Genomic DNA, 20,345 nt, shown 5'->3' on the forward strand with positions numbered 1-20,345 from the left:
TTTACCTTTCTTTAAGCAGAGACTTCCATTGGTAGATTCTCCCTTCTCGTTGACATCTATTTTCATCCAGCTATGGAGGTATGTCCTGCCCTTCTTGACCACTACCCTGTTGCCTTGTTTCTTGAGGAAGAAAGAGGAATTTGTCACCTCAAGGAACCCTTCATTCTCATGGCAGGTCCATGTGGGTGCCTGAGAGCAGTTGAGAAAGATGGCAGCTCGAGAATGGGTAGCTGGGGAGTTGGAGATGCCCAGACACAGGGAAGATTTAACATGGAGAAGCTTTTCATCTTCTGTCCACATCCACTGCTGGTTTTGACTGGTGTCATTGCACATGGCCACAGACACTCTTTTACTTTCAAAAAGACATTGCTGTTTCTGGACGTGGATAATCTGAAAACCCTCTGGGAGATGGAAAATCTCATAAAAATACAATAAATACTTGGCCCATTTAAAACAATGCATAAACTCCCAAATGAAATTACTGAAAAAATAGAAAAATTTCTTTTGGGTTGTTTCAGTTCATATACCCAGAATTAACTGAAATGGTTTAAACTCACAAAACTGTCATTTTAAAAGATCAAAAAGTCTTATTAGCTCTCCCTTATTTTACTTGCATCCAGTTTATTACCATGAAAGGAAAGAAAATATGTGCTTTTTTCCAACACAATAATGAAATAAAACTTGAAGAAAAACAAAGCACCTAAAGAATATAGTTTGACTCTTTAGCTTGATTCAGCATATAGAAATTTGGGAAAATCCATGTTCCTTTTTCTCTAAATACATCTACTCTCTTCATCTTATCCTTTTCCCCACTCCAGAGAAGCACTTCTTTTCCCCAATTTGTATATCCCCACACTGAAAATTATTTTTAATATAAATTGAGTCAGAGGAGTGGTAGAAAAATGCTCTTTGTCAAACTTACCTTCTTTCCAAAGGCTCGGTTCCCTAGTTAATTAATGAATTATTGATTAGCTTAGGGATAGTTTTTCTTATAGCATGTTTTAATTTCTCAATCACATTTCTGCTTTTCTTTTTTTTTTTTACAGTCTCTATACTATATTCTCTAAAACACCAATTCATGTGAATTAGAAAAGTCAATATTTTCTTCCTAATTAGTTAAAAACAGGGCAGTTAAGATGAGATACTTGCACATAGATTCATAGCCAAAAACAATTTTCAAAGTCCTCTTCCTCACCATTCCAGCATCCCCTCCCCCATTTTGGCCAAATCTTTAGCCTTCCCAAATAAAGTATAAATACTACATTCCCTTTAATTATATTCTAAAGGGTTTTTTTAAAAAGTTTCTTGCAATTAAATGTAGCCATGTCTTAAGAGAAACCCTCTAAACATTAGACACATTACAGAATGTCAGTAAATATTAACAATATCTCCTCAAGGTACTTTAACACACTGGTATGCTTTACCATGCCTTTCTGGGAGAGATAGAAAGTTTATATGAAATTCAAGCAGGAGGTTTATTTTCTTTTACAAAGAAATCTAAACAGGACTGGCATACTTGGCTCTTTTCAGCCCCTTTCCTCATTGTCCCTGGATAAAATGAAGAGAACAGACTCCATTTCCGTCACATTTCAGACATTTTTAAAAGCCCAGGACACCCTCAGCTGGATGTAGAAGAAATGCCTCTGAAACTCTGAGAGTAATTTCACTTACCTGATTTCCCAAAGATCATGCAGGTAAAAATCAGCATGTAAAGTATAGGCTCCATTTTTTGACTTAACAACTCTTCATGCTTCGCTTTGGGGGGGAGAAAAATCCTCCCAGATAAGAGAAGCAAAGGCTAGGAAGGAAATGTGCCTTCATGGTGGGGGGGAAAAGTCAGTGACGAGCACTTCCTTCTATTCAATTGTTTGGGGGAGTTTTATACCAGATTGTCCTTTCGTCTGTTTCCTTAGAATGAAGTGAACTATGACTATCCCCTTTTTTATGCAGACAAAAAAATAATCCAGACATGAGGAGCAGACAAACGAGTGAGTCTGCACTCAAAGTCATTTTGACAGATGATTCTCTTTTATCTAAAGAACTAATGAAGAAAAGGACTATAATCTCCCCCAAATTGGATGAATGATCATTTAACATTACATCTTTGCAGGTGATATGGATTCTACTGAATAAACACAAACCATGGAATTTATGAGGATCTATGACAAGTGATAGCTACAAATATGGATTCTTTGGATAATGATAGGCTAGCAAGTTATCAAGGGGAAAAATCATATGGTAATGGTCCTTATTTTCAGTTCATACTTCTGAAAATGACACATTGGGCGACTGAAAACTCTAACGGACAGAATTAGAAACAGTCAAATTGAAGCAAAACAGGTCATAAAGGATGATATTTACCCAAACGATGCTTCTAAAAAATGAAAATGGTCTCTTTCTTGGGGTTGGGGGTCGAGGAATGTAAACAATTCACACAATATTTTGTATCAAGTGAGTTTATTGGCAGTATGAAGCAAAATCAACATCATCACTGCATTGATATTTCATATATTCACTGAACATATCACAGAGTGCTTGCACAGAGTTACAGCTGCTCCATATATCTCTTCAAGATGAGATCCCTATAGAAATAGAAGGACTGTTTCCAGCAGTCTCCTTCAGAACAGCAGTTTGCACTATTCCCAAGGTCATCCATTACTTATTAGGAAGAGAGAGAAAGGCTATGGGTAGACAGCATTGTCAAAAATTACGTCTTAGTAAAAGACAGATGTGTATTTAAAACCCTTGGTATTTCAGAATCTACAAAGTTTTCTTTAAAAGTAAAAGGACTCACAATTTACAAACACACTGCATTAAACTTTGGAGAAGAAGCAGCCTTCTAAGACAATCATATAGAATAATTAATTAATACACACACACATACACACACATCAAATGACAAACATTGTGCTCTGTAATAGATTGATAGGAGCTACTATAAATACATACTTAATACATAAGATTATCAAGAACACATTTTCATATAAAAGAGTTACTGCTTTTGATGTATTTTTTTTCCAAAAATGAGTACTTCTCTATGAAAAATCCATTGTCTTTCACTTGCAACTTTAGCAGCAAGATTCTGGTGGCTGAATCAAGCTCACCACATGATAATAATTATAATGATAATAGCACTTAAGACAGGTACAGTTTAACAGCTGACAGTCCATTCACAAGACAATTTTTTTTTTGCGAACTTTAAAACACTTATACACTCAATAATCATTTCTTCAGAGAATATTTTAATAGTCAACTGACTTCAGCAGAATTACATACATACACTCTGTATGGCAGAGAGCCATCACAGAAAAATGTCCTTCTTGAAGATGTATGTGAAATCCATTACCCCATCAACATAATACCTTCTTTAAAAATCATTTTTGGGCAACTTAGAAATACATTCAAATACAGGCAAAGTCTCGTAATCTTTACATAGTATTTCAGATCTTCCATAATCCCCATCACAGGCTGGCTTTCAAGCTCTCCACTGTTGTTGTTTTCCATCCCAGGAATCTCCTGGAAGAAGCCACTGGTAGGCAACACATTGAATTCTCTTGAGAGACTGTCATTGAACTGGATCTTCAACATTTCACTGGACAGCTTCTGCAGACAGCCTACTTTCATAAAGACTCAGTGCATGATGAACAAATTCATATTGTTCACTTGTCTGAACCATTCCTCCCCTGCAAAGAAAGAAAAAATGAAACTACCATTTGATCTAATGTAATCTAAGTAATGACCAATTCTTCTATAGGGATTATAGCCAACCTATAACAATTACTTCAAAGAGATTGCTTGTTAGAACCAACATTGTTGTTCTTACTCATAGGCTTCATCCATAAGATACAACTGAGAAGTGAATAAAGGACTCATCCCTTCACTAAGTCTCTTCTTCAGTAAACACCTGGTCATTTGGAAGGCCAATTATTATTAGTTATGATTCATGTCACTGAACATACCAATTATTTTGGTTTTGAATTTTGGTGACCAACAGTGATCTGAATGATTACCTTAGCTATCACCACTGATGAAGTGCTGAGGCATGCTGAGGAATCTTATTTGATTATATCATAAAACAAAACTTGGAATGTGATGGACATCTAAAGACAACAGTGAATAGCTCCTTGAATGATTTAGAGCAGGAATCCACAAACTTTAGCCTGCTGCCTGTTTTTGCATGGTCCATATGGACCATAGTTTGCTAAACCCTGATTAAGAGAAAAGGGAATTTGCTAACTTCTTACTTTCATCATTATAATCACCATTATCCCTCCATTCTAGTCCTAATTTGAGGTCTCATCATGAAATCAAAACGACTTTTGATTTTTTGTCACCTAGCAAAGTGCTTGTCACCTAGTAGGTGCTTAATAAATTTCCTGTTCATTGGTTAGTATCTCTGATAACAGAGCTCCAATTCTTTAAGACCCTACCACGCTAGAAAAGCTTCAAGTATGAACCTTGTGAGAGATTCTGTGGCTGTTATTTGAAGGACCAGCTTAACTAAATTTGGAAAGACTCACCAAGAGAGTTAGCCATCGCTCAATAAATTTTTAGTCTCAACAACTCAACAATGATAATTTTTATTAAGGCACAGAGTATGAGTTCTTAACCTGGGATCCATGAATTTTAAGAAAATACTTAGATGACTATATTTTAATATACTAGGTTTCCTTTGTAATTTTATGGATTCTAATTTATGCATTTAGAATATTTTTTATAATTAATTTGTTTTTAGTTTTCAATATTCATTTCCATAAGATTTTGAGGTTTTAAATTTTTCCTCCTCCCTTTCTTTCCCTCTCCCCAAGATGCAATCTGATACAGGCTCTACTTATACATTCATATTAAATATATTTTCACTTTAGTCATGATGTAAAGAAGAATTAGATCTAATGGGAGGAAATAAAAGAAAGAAGAGACAAAACAAACAGCAAAAGAAAAGGAGAGCAAATAATGTGCTTCCATCTACATTCAGACTCCAAAGTTCTTTCTCTGGATGTAGACGGTATCTTCCATCATGAGTCTTTTGGAGTTTTCTTAGATCCTTGTATTGCTGAGAAAAGCTAAGTCTATTAAGGTCAGTCCCTGAAGAATGTGGCTGTTACTGTGTACAATGTTCTCCAAGTTCTGCTCATTTCACTCAGAATCAGTTCATACAAGTCTTTACAGATTTTTCTGAAATCCACCTGTTCATGATTTCTTATAGCACAATAGAATTTTTTTTTTTTGGAAACCTACTAGAAGAAACATACTCTCCATTTGTAGCAGAGCAGCTCACAGATTTGTGTCTTGCTGTTCTTGTACTGATAGAAGTAGATTTCTAACAGTGTATGAAGTAGGAAGGGTATTATCACATTCAATTCCAGGCACATTTTAGGATTGCTGGACTTGTCTAGAAGAGGATGGAGAAAGGACATGCCACACAAAGATCTCTCAAAGGAACTAGGGATGTTTACATTGCAGAAGAGAAGTATTGGGGGTACATGAGAGGTATCTTCAAGGATGTGAAAATCTCTCATGTAAAATAATAATCACAATAATATTGACAAGTATTTACAAAGTGCTCTAAGGTTTACCAGAATTTTACAACTATTATCCCAGTTTGTCCTCACAATAATCCTGGGAGGTAGGTGCTATTATTATCCCCTTTTACAGATGAAGAAACTGAGACAGACAGGTTACTTGGCTTGTCTAGAGTCACACAATGTCTGCAGTCAGATTTGAACTCAAATTTTTCTGATTCCAGGGTCAGTACTCTATCCTTTCACCATTTAGCTGCCTCTAAATAACAGAAGTTAGCATTTATATAAAGTTTTAAGGTTTGCAAAGTGCTTTACATATGTTATAAACCTGTTTGTTTGGACCCAGAGGACAGAACTAGAACTAATGGGTAAAAATAATAAGAAGTTCAGTTGTTATATTCGTTTTCCTAGTGTTGGGCATATAGGAGGCACTAAATACTTGTGTATTGATTGGTTGTATGATAAAACTTTCCACCAATAAGAGACATCTAGAAGTGGAATGAAATTCCTGAGGAGGTAGTAGGTTCATTCTTTGTGGGGGTCTTCTGGTAGATGCTAGATGATCATTTTTCAGATATACTGAAGAAAGAATTTTTATTGAAGTGAAGGTTGTATTTCATGGCCTATGAAGGGGTCTCTCTCATTCTACAAGTTTGTGAAATTCTTATTTACTATTTTGAAATAATTGCAGTGCAATTGTTGACAGTGTTTGGATCCTAGAAAATCTCTGTAATCACATGCCTTCAAAACTAACTTTGAAATTGTTTTCCAGTCAGACTTTTTAAAGCAGATATAAGATAGCTGTTAGTTCCAATCAGGATTTTTAGGTCATTTTGAATTTTTAGGTCATTTTGAATCTTTAGTCATATAACATACTCATTAGGACAAAATGAGTACTGATTAGGACTATTAGCCATCAGTGACATTCTACTTATGCTTACCATTTAGATCCACTGTTAAAACAATAGACATTTGGCAATTTAATAAATTTCAGTGGATCTGTAATTTCATTGGTGGGAGCACTTATTTCCATGGAACAGATCACAATCCAGCCAGGTTTTCTCATCTTGTGTGGCTTTTATTTATATCCTTATATAAGTATTTAGAAGGGAGGGAAATCTGCCCTAAAAACTCCCATTGTGCTTAGAACCTTACTCTAAGACTTCTTGGAGCATTTCCTCATCAAGTAAAGTGGATGCTTTGATGTTAGATTCCTAATGGGGTGGTTCCATTAATGTGGAAAAGAGTTTGCTATAGACTTAAAAAAAAAAACCAAACAGATCTTGTTGATTTTTTATGTTTACTCTTTTCATTCCAGCTTAGTCACTAAATGCCTTTGAGAGAATTTGTCTTAGTTGGGTCTTTCATTAAGCTTTCTATAGACTTGCATTCTATTTCCTCTACTCTTGCTTCTTTATATTTTTATGAGCTGATACTGTCTATAATTTTCCACTATCCCTCCTTATGAAGATACAAAAAGGTATTATAGTCTAAACCAGTGTTGCCTTAGCTACCACTTATCTTCTCAGATCAAATGTTTGTTGGCTAATGGAGCTTATAGAGTCTCATTGTGGTGACTGATTGAGATCAGTTAAAATTCCTTATGAAACGCTAATAGTCTATGACAATGTCTGTTCTTTTATCCATTTCCTATTTTTTCATAATTTCTAGTCTATTTAATTAGGTCAGATAAAAAAAGCACATACTGATAATATTGCTTACTGTGACAAAAAACAAATTAGGCTTGCCTCAAAGAAATTTGGATAGTGAGCATAAGCTCAGGTTTAGAGGATGCCAAAAGGAATTTTTGACTGGAAATGAATTGGTTTGTGATTACTGGTGATAGTGTTTTTGTTGCATAAAGAAAAAGCTCTTCATCAGGATTCAAATCTTGAACAGGATATTTCCTTATAATTGAGGGAAATTTTTGTCTCAAGAATAGAAACAGGACAACTCAGGGAAACTACAGTCAGTACTTAATCATAGACACCGACTTTTAGTACAACCCAGAAACAGGGTGGTGTTTCTGTTTCACTTTTATCTCTGGCTTTCTTCTGAACAACGGAAGGTTCTTTACTATCTTCTTCTGTGTACAATGTTCTCTTGGTTCTGCTCATTTCACTCAGCATCAGTTCATATAAGTCTTTCCTGGTCTCTCTGAAGTTCTGTTCATCATTTCTTATAGCGCAATAGTATTCCATTACATTCATATACCACAGTGTTTGGTCATTCTCCAATTGATGGGTATCCCTTCGATTTCCAGTTCTTGGCCACCACAAAAAGAGCTACTATAAATATTTTTGTTCATGTAGCACCTTTTCCCATTTTTATGATCTCTTTGGGATACAGTCCCAGAAGTGATATTGCTGGGTCAAAGGGTATGAACATTTTTGTAGTCCTTTGAGCAAAGTTCCAAATTGCTCTCCAGAATGGCTGGATCAGCTCACAGTTCCACCAACAATAAGTTAGAATTCCGACTCTTCCACATCTTCAACATTTATCATCTTCCTGTTTTGTTGTGTTAGCCAATTTGATAGGTGTGATGTGTTTTGATTGGCTTCTCTCTAATCAGTCACAGTATGCAAGGACATTTTCTTATAGACTTAGCCCTTTACAGCAAAACATTCCCAAAGGACTCGAGGCAAAATACCATCCACATCCAGAGAAAGAAGTATAGAATCAGAACGCAGAATGAAGCAGACTATTTTCTCTTGTGTTCTGTTTTGTTTTGGTTTTTCTCATGGTTTCCCCCATTTATTTTAATTCTTCTATGAAATATGACTGATGTGAAAATGTTTTTAATAAGAACATATATGTAGAACTCATATAAGATGGCATGCCATCTCAGGGAAGGAGGGGGGAGGAAGGGGGAGAAATTTTAAGAATTATGGAAGCGATTGTTGAAAACTGAAAACAATGAATTTATTTAAATTGATTAAAAAAAAAGAATCTTCTTCTGTCTCAGAAAGAGGTAGTTTTTCTCCAGTGAGACCATATTAACCCTACATTCCACCACTACTTATGTGATTTTCCTTTGGAGCTTCCCCTCAACTCTCACTTATAGCTCAGGTCCCTCAAATTCAATATACTGTGTGGGTATATTTTCCTAAAACTATAGTTCATGATTACCCTTCTAAAAGCTATTTACTTCTCTGTAGTTAATCAGAGGATAAATGATTAACTCTAAGTGAAGGCATTTATTGAAATGGCATAGTGAGACAATTGGTAACAAAACATCTCCTCCTTAAGGTTGGGGCATATTTTCTCATAAGTACACCTCACATGAAAACGAGATGTCTGGGATAGAATGCTGAGCCTGGAGTCAGGAAGAACTGGGTTCAAATCTGACCTCAGACACTTAATAGCTATGTGACCCTGGGCAAGTTACTTAACCCAGTTTGCCTCAGTTTCTTTATCTCTAAGATGAGCTGGAGAAGGAAATGGCAAAGCACTTCAATATTGTCCCCAAGGAAACGCCCTAAAGGGGTCATGAAGAGTCAGAGATGACTGAAAATGATTACACAGTAACAACAAACACCCCCCATGTGTAGAGAGAGTAGACAGAGATGCATGTATACAGAAAACATCATGGCCCACGCATGTATAAATAGAGCCTACTAGGACCTCTCCAATAAAGCAATGTCACAGACTACCTTTTCTTCACACATCAGAGCTAGATGTGAAATAGAACACCCACACTGACTCTGGGTTGTAGCTGATGGCACCAAAGTGAGCACCCATGTGTAAGTGCTATCCTTGTTCACCTTGGTATTATCATCTCCAACAGATCTTTCTCCTCTAAACACAACAGTATTGGATGCTGCTTGGCCACAGCCTCCATGCTCTGCAGCTGCCGGCTCAGTTGACATCCTCTACTAAGGTCCTGTTTCATAAAGAGCATGAATCCTTAACCTATGAATAGCAGAAGCTCCTTTAGTTCTACCCCATCAAAGGTTTGGTTCTGTAACTCTTAAATCTTTGTAGGCTAGGCCAAAAACCAGGCTATAGCTATTTACCTAGTAATCACCAAATAGTTTCAGAGCCCAAGGTTCCTCAGACTTTGACTATCTTTTCTATATGATAGATAGATAGATAGATGGATGAATGGATGGATGGACAGAAAGGTAGATAGATAGACAGATAGACAAATAGATGATAGTGCTAGGCAACGTGCTAAGTGCTCGAACGTTATTTTTAGTTGTTTTCAGTCACGTCTAACTCTTCTTGACTCTCATTTAGAGTTTTGTTGGCAAAGCTAGATGGTAGAGTGGTTTGCTATTTCCTTTTCCAGCTCATTTTACAAATGAAGAAACTGAGCCAAACAGGATTAAGTGACTTGCCCAAGGTCACACAGCTAGGAAATGTCTGAAGTTAAATTTGAAATATCTTCTTGATTCCATGCCTGACCCTGTATCCACTGTACCACCTAGCTTCCCAAATACGAATAGAAGCAAATTAAAAAAAAAAATTCCTTGCCTTCAAGGAGATAATATTCTAATGGAGTAAGACAAATGAGGGGGCTAGAAAAGGGGAATGATGAAGGGCACCTCAATGGAGCAAGGTATCTGGCAAGGAGAAGACCAGAAAGTGAGTCTAGGTCTGAGTGAAAGTCCATGTAAATGAAAGGGTGGAGAAAAAGTACAGAAACAATCTATTCCCTGGGAAAATTCACAGTCTCTGTGAATTTCTCATCTCTACACCTGACTTTTTCATAAGTGGGACCATGCAAAAGTACAAAGATTCAAATGTTTCTCACATCTTTACAAGATGTGAAGATTGAGAAAGGACAAATTCTTTGATCCATGCATTTACACTTGTCTATGTAGGGAAAAGAGAAATACAGTAGCAAATATTTTGAGTTTAAAAATGCAATGAGATGCCCCAAGGAACTGGATCTTAGGTGTCTGTTCCCTCCAGCGCCTACAGCATCTTAGGAATACTCAAGCTTGTCCCTGGTGGTTAAGTAATACAGGAACTGTCAGAGAATAATTGTAGATGTCATGAAATTCTTCTCTGATTTTTCTGGAAGTGACTCTTCTGATCATACCTAGGAGTGTGGACCTTTACAATTCCAGATAGGCTTGTTTCTTTAGTGGTAGAATGAAATCTCCTAGGACAATCTAAGGCCCCAAACATCTGATCCTTATCTTTATTTTACACAGAAATAGAAAAATCAAGACAAGAAAAATACCTTGGGATAAATAAAAACAGCTCTGTTGGAGAATGCTTGTCTTATATCACTAAGGTCTAAAATAAACTGAATAAATCCTATCTCTCCTTTCTATTATTTTCAAGACTTTCAGTGCTTTTGGCAGACCTTGAAGTATATTTACTGCAAACAGATGCTGAAAATCTCTAAACTAGATGAATGATACAGGGAACAGGAAGAGGTAAGTGTGAGTCAAAGGGGGTGGCTTGAGGAGGAAGGGAGGGAAGGAAGAGTTATTGATTAAATGTGACCAGAGGCAATGAAAACTGCATGCTAGTGGAAATTTTTGTAACCCTGAAGACCTTAAAAATCATTTGAAAAAATTGCATTACTCCTTACTTATTATGAAACTTAACATAATAGAATCTTAGTGTCATTTAGCATAACTTTCTCTCCCAATGGCCAATAGGGATATTCTTCTTTAAGCCTAGAGCTCCAGATTCTTTTTAAAATACTTCCAGGGACGGTAGCTACTGTCCTATCTTTCTATTCTCTTTTGTGGTAAACCTCTTTGAGGAGGTTATCTACAGTCAGTGCCTTTCCGTCCTGTCCTTTAGCTGTCTTCTTAATTCTCTGAAGTGTAGTTTCCAACCTCATTATTCAACTGAAACTGGTCCCTTCAAAGTATGATCTCTGAACTGGCAAATCTAATGCCCCTTTCTCAATGCTCATACTTCTTGAGCTTTTTGTAGTCTATGATACTTTTCTCCTTACTACTATTGTCTCTAGGTTTTCATGACAGTGCTCTCTCCTGGTTTTATTCCTACCCATCTGACTGTTCTTTCTCAGTCAGTTTGACTGGATCTTCATCCAGGTCATACCTACTAACTGAGGGTGTTCGCTTCTCCCTCTCTACTATTCTGCTTGATGATCTCACTAGCTCCCATGGATTGAATTATTATCTCTTTGGAAATGATTCTCAGATCCATTTGTTCAGCTCCATCTTCTCTGCTGACCTCCTACCTTGCATTTCCATGCCCTTACTGGACATCTCCAATTGGTGATCCCATATACATCTTAAACTCATTATGTCTAAAATGGAACTCATATTTTCCTACTTCTTTCTCTTCCTAATTTTCCTATTACTGTGAAATGTACCACCATCTTCTCAGTGACCCAAACTCAAAACATAGATGTGGTCCTCAAGCCTTGCCCCCATATCTAATCAGTTGGTGGGTCCTGTGGTTTCTACCTTTGTAATATCCCTTATTCATGCCCTCTTGTCTCCTCTGACATCACCATCACCCTGATGGAGGCCCTCATACCTCACACCTGGGAGAGCTCTAGAGTCTGCTGCTTGGGTTATCAGTCTTAATGACACAAATCTTTTCCCACTGCATTTCATCCTCCACTCCCCTGTCAGATTGATTTTTCTTAATTGCATGTCTGATCACATTGTACTTCACCTCCCCACCTTCAATAAAATCCAGGAGCTTCTTATTATCTCCAGGATCAGATAGAAAATCCTCTACTAGGCTTTTAAGTCTTTCATAACCTGATCCCCTCCTACCTTTATGACTTTTGATCTTTCCCCTTGCTCCATGATTCAGTGACATTGGTCTTCTTGAAGTTCCTCAAACAAGACACTCTGACTCAGTGCATTTCCACTGGCTGTCCCCGATGCTTAGAACTCTCTCCTTTATCTGTGCCTCCTGGCTTCCTTTAAGTCTCAGATAAAATTCTATGTTCTACAAGAAGCATTTCCTTATCTTCCTTAATGCCATTGCCTTCCCTCTGGAGATTTTCTGCCATCTATCATATATATATTTTGTCTGTATATAGTTTTATACATTATCTCCCCCATCAGATTGTGAGCTCCTTGACAGAAGGGGCTTCTTGTTTTGTTGGTCTATGTATCCCTAACAATTAGCAGAAAGTCTGGCACATAATAGATGCTTAATGTTTGTTGACTGACCAACTGACTGCTACTCTCTTATTTGTCAACGCCCCTGGCCCCTGAAATTATGAAACCCAGGATAGAATACTATTCCAGGTATTGTCTGATCACTAAAGAGTACACTGAAGCTCTCGCTTCACCTTCAGCTATAATCTGTGCCTCTTTGGAGGCAGCTATGTATCTCAGTGAATAGAGTTCTGGACTTGGAAACAGGAAGACCTCAGTTCAAATCTGGCCTCAGACCCCTACTAGCCAGGCAAGTTACTTAACCTCTGTCTGCCTCAATCTCCTTATTTGTAAAGTTGGCATAATAAAACACCTCCCTGGGTTGTTGTGAGGATAAAATGAAAAAAAATTGCAAAGTACTTTATAAAACTTGAAGTACTATAAAAACACTGGCTATACACACAGATATGTATACCAATATGTTGAATTTGTCAACCAAAGTCTTTTGGTCTTTTCTCATATGAACTGTGATCAAGAGAAGTCTCTCCAACCCTATGTCAAACTGATTTCTAAAACTTAAATGAAGAATTTTATATTTGCCCATTGTATAATCCACCTTCACAGGTTATGATGGCTGTATTCTTCCATTGAAGTCTTCCTCTGATGCCTCATTGTGGTGAGGAGGTGACCCCAGGTCCCCCACCATCTCCATGACAGTGGAATGAAAGCTATTATAATTTCGACCAAGCTGGAAAGGCTTCAAGTTATGCTACCAATGACAGACTTTACGTTTATCACCTTTGGACTAATGTAACTAAGTTCAGAAGAGACTCGTTATCAGGTCAGAAACAGAATGTCACTTTTTTCACCCATAGTTCTCTTGAAGACTCTCAACTAAGGTACATGTGATCACTAAAGTATCTTCCAATTTTAAGTCTACAATCATGGTGGAGAAAGTGGCAGTAATCTAGAGGAATTACTACTTCAAAGGAACCAGAGATCCCTGTAGTACTGAGCTCACTTTCTTTTCATTGGGTTTGGTTCACTGACTCAGTTTATCATAATGCCATTGATTTCTCCTTTCATCTAAAATAAGCACTCTCAGTTGTGTGACATGAATTTATTAACTATACCTTCTATATTCTAATCTAAGACATTGGCAAAATTGTTTAATAAGACAGCTTAGATAAATTTTGGCCATTAAATTTAACATTTGAAATAAAATTATCTCTTCCACATCATAACTTTTACCACTACAGTTTTGATACATCCTGGCTCAGTATAATAAATTAAATGGGAATTTTGAGGGAGTTTTGTGGAAGCTGCAGACAACACATAAAGGCCAGCAGATGACACCAAAAAACTTTAGAAACTCAGAAATGCATAAAGTATAGGTAAAGCACTGTATATCAACCCCAATTTTATAATAAGGTACTGTAAACATCCCATAAAAGAAAAAGAAAAAAATCAGATTTCTTTTCTCATACAAAAGGAGGGCTTAAAAATTTTACATGGATTTTCCAAATCATGGGGCACCATGCCTCTAATAACCTGTGATGTGGAAAGAAATAACTGTATACAATTGTCTTGTAATATTTTATAGTTTCTTATGTCTAAAATGTGAGCTTCTTGAAGGCACAGACTGTCATTTATTTTTCTTTGTATCCCCAGTGCCTGGGACATAGTAGATACTTAATAAATGCTTGACTGACTGACATTCTCCAAGAATAAGACCGATAGTTAACCTGGAGAGAGAGATCTCTAGTGGAATGTCCCAGTGTTTTGACCTTGTAACTATTCTGTTCAGCATTTTTATTAGTGACTTGGTGATGGGATCTGTAAAGGTCACTTTCTTCCCACCTCTCAGGCCCTTCACCACTGACCTTTCTTTTCTGTGACCAAACCTGTTAAATCACTTCGAGAACGGCATCTTTTTATTCGCTTAACCAGGATTTATTAAGCACTCACCATGTGCAACACTTGGTATTACAAAGACAAAAGCATCCCTTGCTATGAAAATTTAATGACCCAAAGTTCATATTCTACAAATAAATATGCATTTATTTAAAATATTTTTCTATAGTTCAAGAATACAAGAGGGGTAGCATGGTATAGTGATAGACAGTCAGGGGAACCTGGGTTCAGGTCTTACCTCTGACACATAAATCACTTCACTGTACAGGAATCTGGACAGCTTCCTAAGAAGAGACATCAGTCTCCTCATCTGGGAATTTCCTCTATCAATTACATCATTGGTCTAGTTCTTATCCCTTCCCACAAAAACACTGGGAGTGAACATAGTAAGAAACTCTAATGAGGAGAGGATTACTCATTATTATTACTTAGAAGTTAGAGGCTAATAGCCACTGGAACAATTTAAAACTCTTGTCAGAGTTTTGTAATGTTCATATTTTCAAGAAAAATATTTGTATATGTAAGATTTTTTGGCTTATGACTAAAGTTATGTAAAGTAAAAGTAACAAGTGTTGATATTTTCACAAGTGAATATGAATTTCACACTTCCAATTCACATAAGGAATGACAGTAATAGCATACATTTATAAAGGCTTTAAGATTTGGAAAGCACTTTATATATTATATATACATACATATCCAAGCATCTATATTTGCATCTATATAGATACATATTCTTGTATACATATTCATAAGATGATACATATATCATCTCATTTGCTTCAACTTAGTTAATGTATTCATGTGCTGATGCCTATAAGTATTCAATTTTCCAGCAAGCATGATTTCTCTGATGACCTTATTATTGGGGTGGGGGTTAGTGACATGGTCAATTCTGTACTTAAGGAAAATCACTTTAGCACCTCTGTGGAAGATGGATTGGTGTGAAGAGACAGAAACCAATATTGCTATTGCTATTACAATAGTCTGGAAGACTGGATAATTGAAGGCTGGAACTAGGATGATAGATAGCAATGTGATGGAGAGAGGAGAGATATATGAGAGGTGGTGAGGGAGAGGCCACAAGATTTGACAAGTGGTTGGATATATTGGATGAGGAAAAGGGAGAAGATGAATTAGTTAGGATGGTGTGAGAATGTGGATGCCTGGAAGGATGATGATAGAAACAGAGAAGCTTAGAAGATGGGTGGATATAGGGGGAAAAGATCTGCGATCACAGTTTATCTAGGTCCGATCATGTAGTGTTACTCATTGTCCCACTCGCAATGAAAAGGGAGAAGGTAGGGCTCTTACTGACCTTTCCTCTAAGGGCTGCCTTCTCCTGGACTCAAAGTGATTTGAGGGTGGTGGTGGAGAATTTCCACAATGTCACCCATGTTGTTGTTACAGGTAGTGGCTATTTAGACTATGATTGCCCTAAAGGGCTGGCATCTGGCTCTTGAAGGGGCATGTTGGGACCTTGTGCAGTGGAGAAAAGGGTTGTTGACAAGCCCGCAATTATCTTTTGTAGTGAGGCTGGGATGTTTTTCCATCCTGATTGGTTGAACAGAGAGGTCAGGTCACCATTCTTTGGTGGTGACGGCATGAACCCACTTTGTAGACCACTGATTTATTGTACTGCCTATAGAATGTCCTAAGCATTCTCTTCTCTCTTTCATTCCAACCTTGCCTTGCCTTCTCTCTCAGCAGAGGAAAAGTGACAGTGCACTAGAGCCAGTAGGACCTGATTGTTAAATTTTCAGTGTGAGCATTTGCACCTCAAACATCAGCAAATGCTACAATTAGGAATTGATTTATTATTATTATTTTGTTGATTGTTTAGACTTAATAAAGTAATGGAGAAAATGTTAAGAATACAGATTAAACTAGTATTTCTTGATTAATTCCCACTGCCACTCCCAGAGTCAGTAGTTAAATGTTTGCTGGCACACTCCTGGAAATGTATGTGTTTGTATATTTCCATATTACATAGAGTTCCCATTTCTTTCCTTCTCTATCTCTAAAAAATCCTTCATGTAACCTCCATTAACTCCTTCTTTGCTCCAGTCTCTGAAGAAATGACTCTTTTCCTTGCTCAGGACTCTTTTGCTCTTGTGGTCTTAATCTTTTTCCCTCTGGAAACATATCCTCTCTGTCATCCCCAGTATCTTCCTAGACATTAATCTCTTCCTATCTACAAATATTTTCTGTACTCTCTATAAGTATATTTAGGTCTTCCCCATTCTTTAAAAAAAAATCCTCATTTGATTCTACCATCTCCTTAAACAATCAACCTGGTCTCTTCTCCCCATCACAGTGTAAATACTTAAAAAAGTAGCCATCTCTAATCGCTACCTCCTCTTCCTCCCCTTTCATTCAATTCTCAACCCTTTGGAATCTGACCCCATAACTCTGATCTCATAACTCAGTTAAAATGTCTCTCTTCAAAATCATTAAAGATATCCTTATTGTCAAAACTTTCCATAGTCCACATGTTTTTTGACTTCTCTGAGCTTTTGGCCTTGTAGACCAATCTCTCCCCCTGGATATTGGACGTTCTCCCTTCACTAGGTTTTCATAACACCGATCTCTTTGTTCTTTTACCAACTGTCTGATCATATCTTCCCAGTCTTTTTTTCCTGGATCATTCTCCTTTTCCTGAACCATAATTATGGGTGTCATCCAAGGTTCTTGACTGGGCCCTCTTCTTTTTTCTCCCTATATCATTTCTCTCAATAATCTCATTGGGTCCCATGGAAACAATGATCATTCCCATGCAAGTGACTCAGATTTATAGATCTAATCCCAGCCCTTCTCCTGACTTCCAGTCATGTGTGATCAGCTCCCTATTGGGAATGTCCAACTGGGAAAGTCCCATAAGGATTTCAGATTCAACATGTTCCAAACTGAACTCATTGTATTTCCCCCCATCTGATTTTATTTTTAATGTCTCTGTTTCTGTTGATAGTACCACTCCTTCCAATTCCCAGGTTTACAGCTTCAGAGTCATTGAAGACTCTTTACTCTTGCTCACTTTGTTATGTCCAACCACTTGCCAAGTCTTACTTGTTCTATGCCTGTGCCAAATCTTTCATCAGATTTTTTTTTACTTCCAAAGTTTCCATACTAGTTCAATCCCTCATCAGCTCTCTCTTAGATGATAGCAATAACCTCCTCAACATTCTCCCTGTCTCAGATCTCTAACCCTTCCAATCACTTCTGCATTCAGCTGCTATATTGATATTCTTCAATCACAGGTCTGCCATGCTACTACCTTACTCATGAAACTCCAATGACTCTCTAGTACCTCTAGGGAACTATACCAACCTCTCCAGCTGCTAAAAAGTGTTTCATAATCTGTCTCCAGTACTTCTTTCTAAGCTCATTACACGACTTATCTCCACATGCTATGTGCCAAAGTTCTACTTCCTGGTTCCCCATACATCACATTTTCTCTTTTAGTTTCATGACCTTGCTCAGGCTGGTCTCTCTCCTTGGAATGTACTCCCACCATCACCTTCATCACCTAGAATTCCCACACTTGCTTCAAAGCTCTAATGAAGTGCCACCTGCTAGAGGAAACCTTTTAAGATTCCTCTGAATTAGTGTCTTCCCTTGAAATTATTGTGATAGGTTTTCTCCTTGTAGGTCTACATTTTATTTCTCTCAATAGATTATAAACTTTTGGAGGAATGGGACTGATTTGCTTTTATTTTTGTCTTTGTATATCCTTTGTGTATGTGTGTAGTCATATTATATATATTATGCACACACGAGGCAGATAGGTGGTGCAGTGGATAGAGCACCAGTGCAGGAGTCAGGAGGACCTGAGTTCAAATCTCACATCAGACACTTGTTACTCACTAGCTGTGTGACCTTGGGCAAGTCACTTAACCTCAATTGCCTCATGCTGGATCATCTCCAGTTATCCTGATGAATATCTGGTCACTGGATTCAGATGGCTCTGGAGGAGAAGTGAGGCTGGTGACCTGCACAGCCCTCCCTCACTCAAAACAAAGTCAAGCGCAAGTCATGTCATCATTTCTCTGAATGCATGGTCTTCTTTGGCAATGGAGGATGAACACTCGCGCGCACACACACACACACACACACACACACACACACACACACACATATATCTACATTTACATATGGAATCTATCCAGTGATAGATGTATGTGGGTATATAAAATGTATATCATACAATATATATTATGTAGTCATATATATCTATAGCTATATAGCCATACATATATTCACACACACATATATGTATATAACTTTTATAATAGAGGGAAGGCAAACTACTCAAATCCTATTCATTTTTATTTTCTTGGCCAAAAAAAATGGTATTCAGACTCAAAAGAACAAATATGACTCACAAGGAAACAATGATGCGGTTATATGAGAATATCTATAAATGTAAGCCAGTGATCCTGATGAATTACAAAAGTTTGCGGTTGTGATTGCATAACATATTTGGCTGATCATCTTTTCAGGAATAAAGGTGAATAGTTTAAGATGGGAAAATGCAATACCAAATTTCAAAAAAGAGGAAAAGGCAGATAATTCAAACTATGGGCAAGTAAGCTTGATATCAATTCTTGGCTAATCTCAAAATGAATAATGAAATGGAAAATCTCAGAATGGTATCTCAGGTTTGGGAAGAACAGTTGACCTGTTACTGAGTAGGAATTCACAGCACATACATTAAAGGAAATATCTGATAAAGATGAAATTTAAAAGGGATAAATACAGCAGAATCAGTATGATGTAATGAATAGAGGGCCAGCCTTGGAGTCTGGAAGAACTGAGTTCGAATTCTGACTCTGAAAACCACTGCATGAGTGCTCCTGGAGAAATCTCCTGACTTCTCAATGACCCTGACAGTTTTTGTAGACTCTAAGTTATAGGGGAATTGCAAGTCTGCTTAAGACAACACCAATCCTTCCCTACACAAGCAATTACAAGACCAAACATTTCTTCCTTCATGCTACTACCTACCCTCCTCCCTGATTTTCTCTTGCATTTAATTTTTAAATAAAAAAAATCAATAGTGCATGTAAAGGTGTGACAGCTGTAACTGGAAATCAATTCATGTGACAAATATCTGGCAGTTTTAATGACTGCAGATGAATATCTACAACAGAGGAACATAGTTATCAAAAACACTATGGTCTGGGGATACATTAACAGAAGTGCAATACACAGAAGGAAAGGGAGGTGACATTCCTCAAAACGTTTCCTGGTGAGACCACAGCATGGCTATTACATTCATTTCTGAGAATCGTTTTAAAAGAATAGTACTGATAAGTTATAGTATATGTAAAGGACGGTGACCAGGATGGTAAGGGAATTCGAAATTATATGATATAAGAATTGATTAAATGAATTAGACATGACCATAATGAAGAAGAGAAGACTTATTAGGGGTTATAACAGGAAGCTTTGAACATTTAAAGGGTTGCCATGTGGAAGCATTAATTAATTAGATCTACTCCACCCAAAACTAGAATCAATGACTGAAAGTTACAGTGAAGTACAAATAATATATAAAAATGTATACAAACTTCCTGTGAAAGCTATCCTAAATTGACAAATACCTAAATATATGAACATGTGTATAAACTTCCTAATGGTTAGAGTTCCTTGGCAACTAGGAGGTACCGGACCTCAGGAAGCACTGGACCTCAGGAAGACCTCAGTTCAAACCCAGCCTTAAACACTTACTAAATCTGGGCAAGTCACTTGACTGCTGTTTGCCTCAGTTTCTGTAAAACTGGGGATTATAACAGCACCTACCTCTCAGGATTGTTGTGAAAATAAAATGAGACATAATTGTAAAGTGTTCAGCACA

General features: G+C 37.2%; 2 protein-coding genes across 4 annotated transcripts in view; both read right to left on the bottom strand.

The window, feature by feature from the left end:
* The window catches only part of PTPRB (protein tyrosine phosphatase receptor type B), a 155,695-nt gene extending 153,920 nt beyond the window's left edge, over positions 1-1,775 (bottom strand). Inside the window, exons 1-2 of the mRNA XM_072655372.1 lie at positions 1,672-1,775; positions 6-401 (exon numbers count right to left, since the gene is read on the bottom strand). Coding sequence (XP_072511473.1) covers positions 6-401; positions 1,672-1,726 — 451 coding nt within the window. The 5' untranslated portion in view covers positions 1,727-1,775. The remainder of the gene's footprint in view (positions 1-5; positions 402-1,671) is intronic.
* A 665-nt stretch (positions 1,776-2,440) lies between these two features.
* The window catches only part of PTPRR (protein tyrosine phosphatase receptor type R), a 348,363-nt gene continuing 330,458 nt past the window's right edge, over positions 2,441-20,345 (bottom strand). For all 3 annotated transcript variants that reach the window (XM_072655374.1, XM_072655375.1, XM_072655376.1), the window contains one exon: positions 2,441-3,683. In XM_072655374.1, coding sequence (XP_072511475.1) covers positions 3,590-3,683 — 94 coding nt within the window. In that variant the 3' untranslated portion in view covers positions 2,441-3,589. The remainder of the gene's footprint in view (positions 3,684-20,345) is intronic.

Source organism: Notamacropus eugenii, chromosome 3 (assembly GCF_028372415.1).
Source record: "Notamacropus eugenii isolate mMacEug1 chromosome 3, mMacEug1.pri_v2, whole genome shotgun sequence".
Taxonomy (NCBI): Eukaryota; Metazoa; Chordata; class Mammalia; order Diprotodontia; family Macropodidae; genus Notamacropus; species Notamacropus eugenii.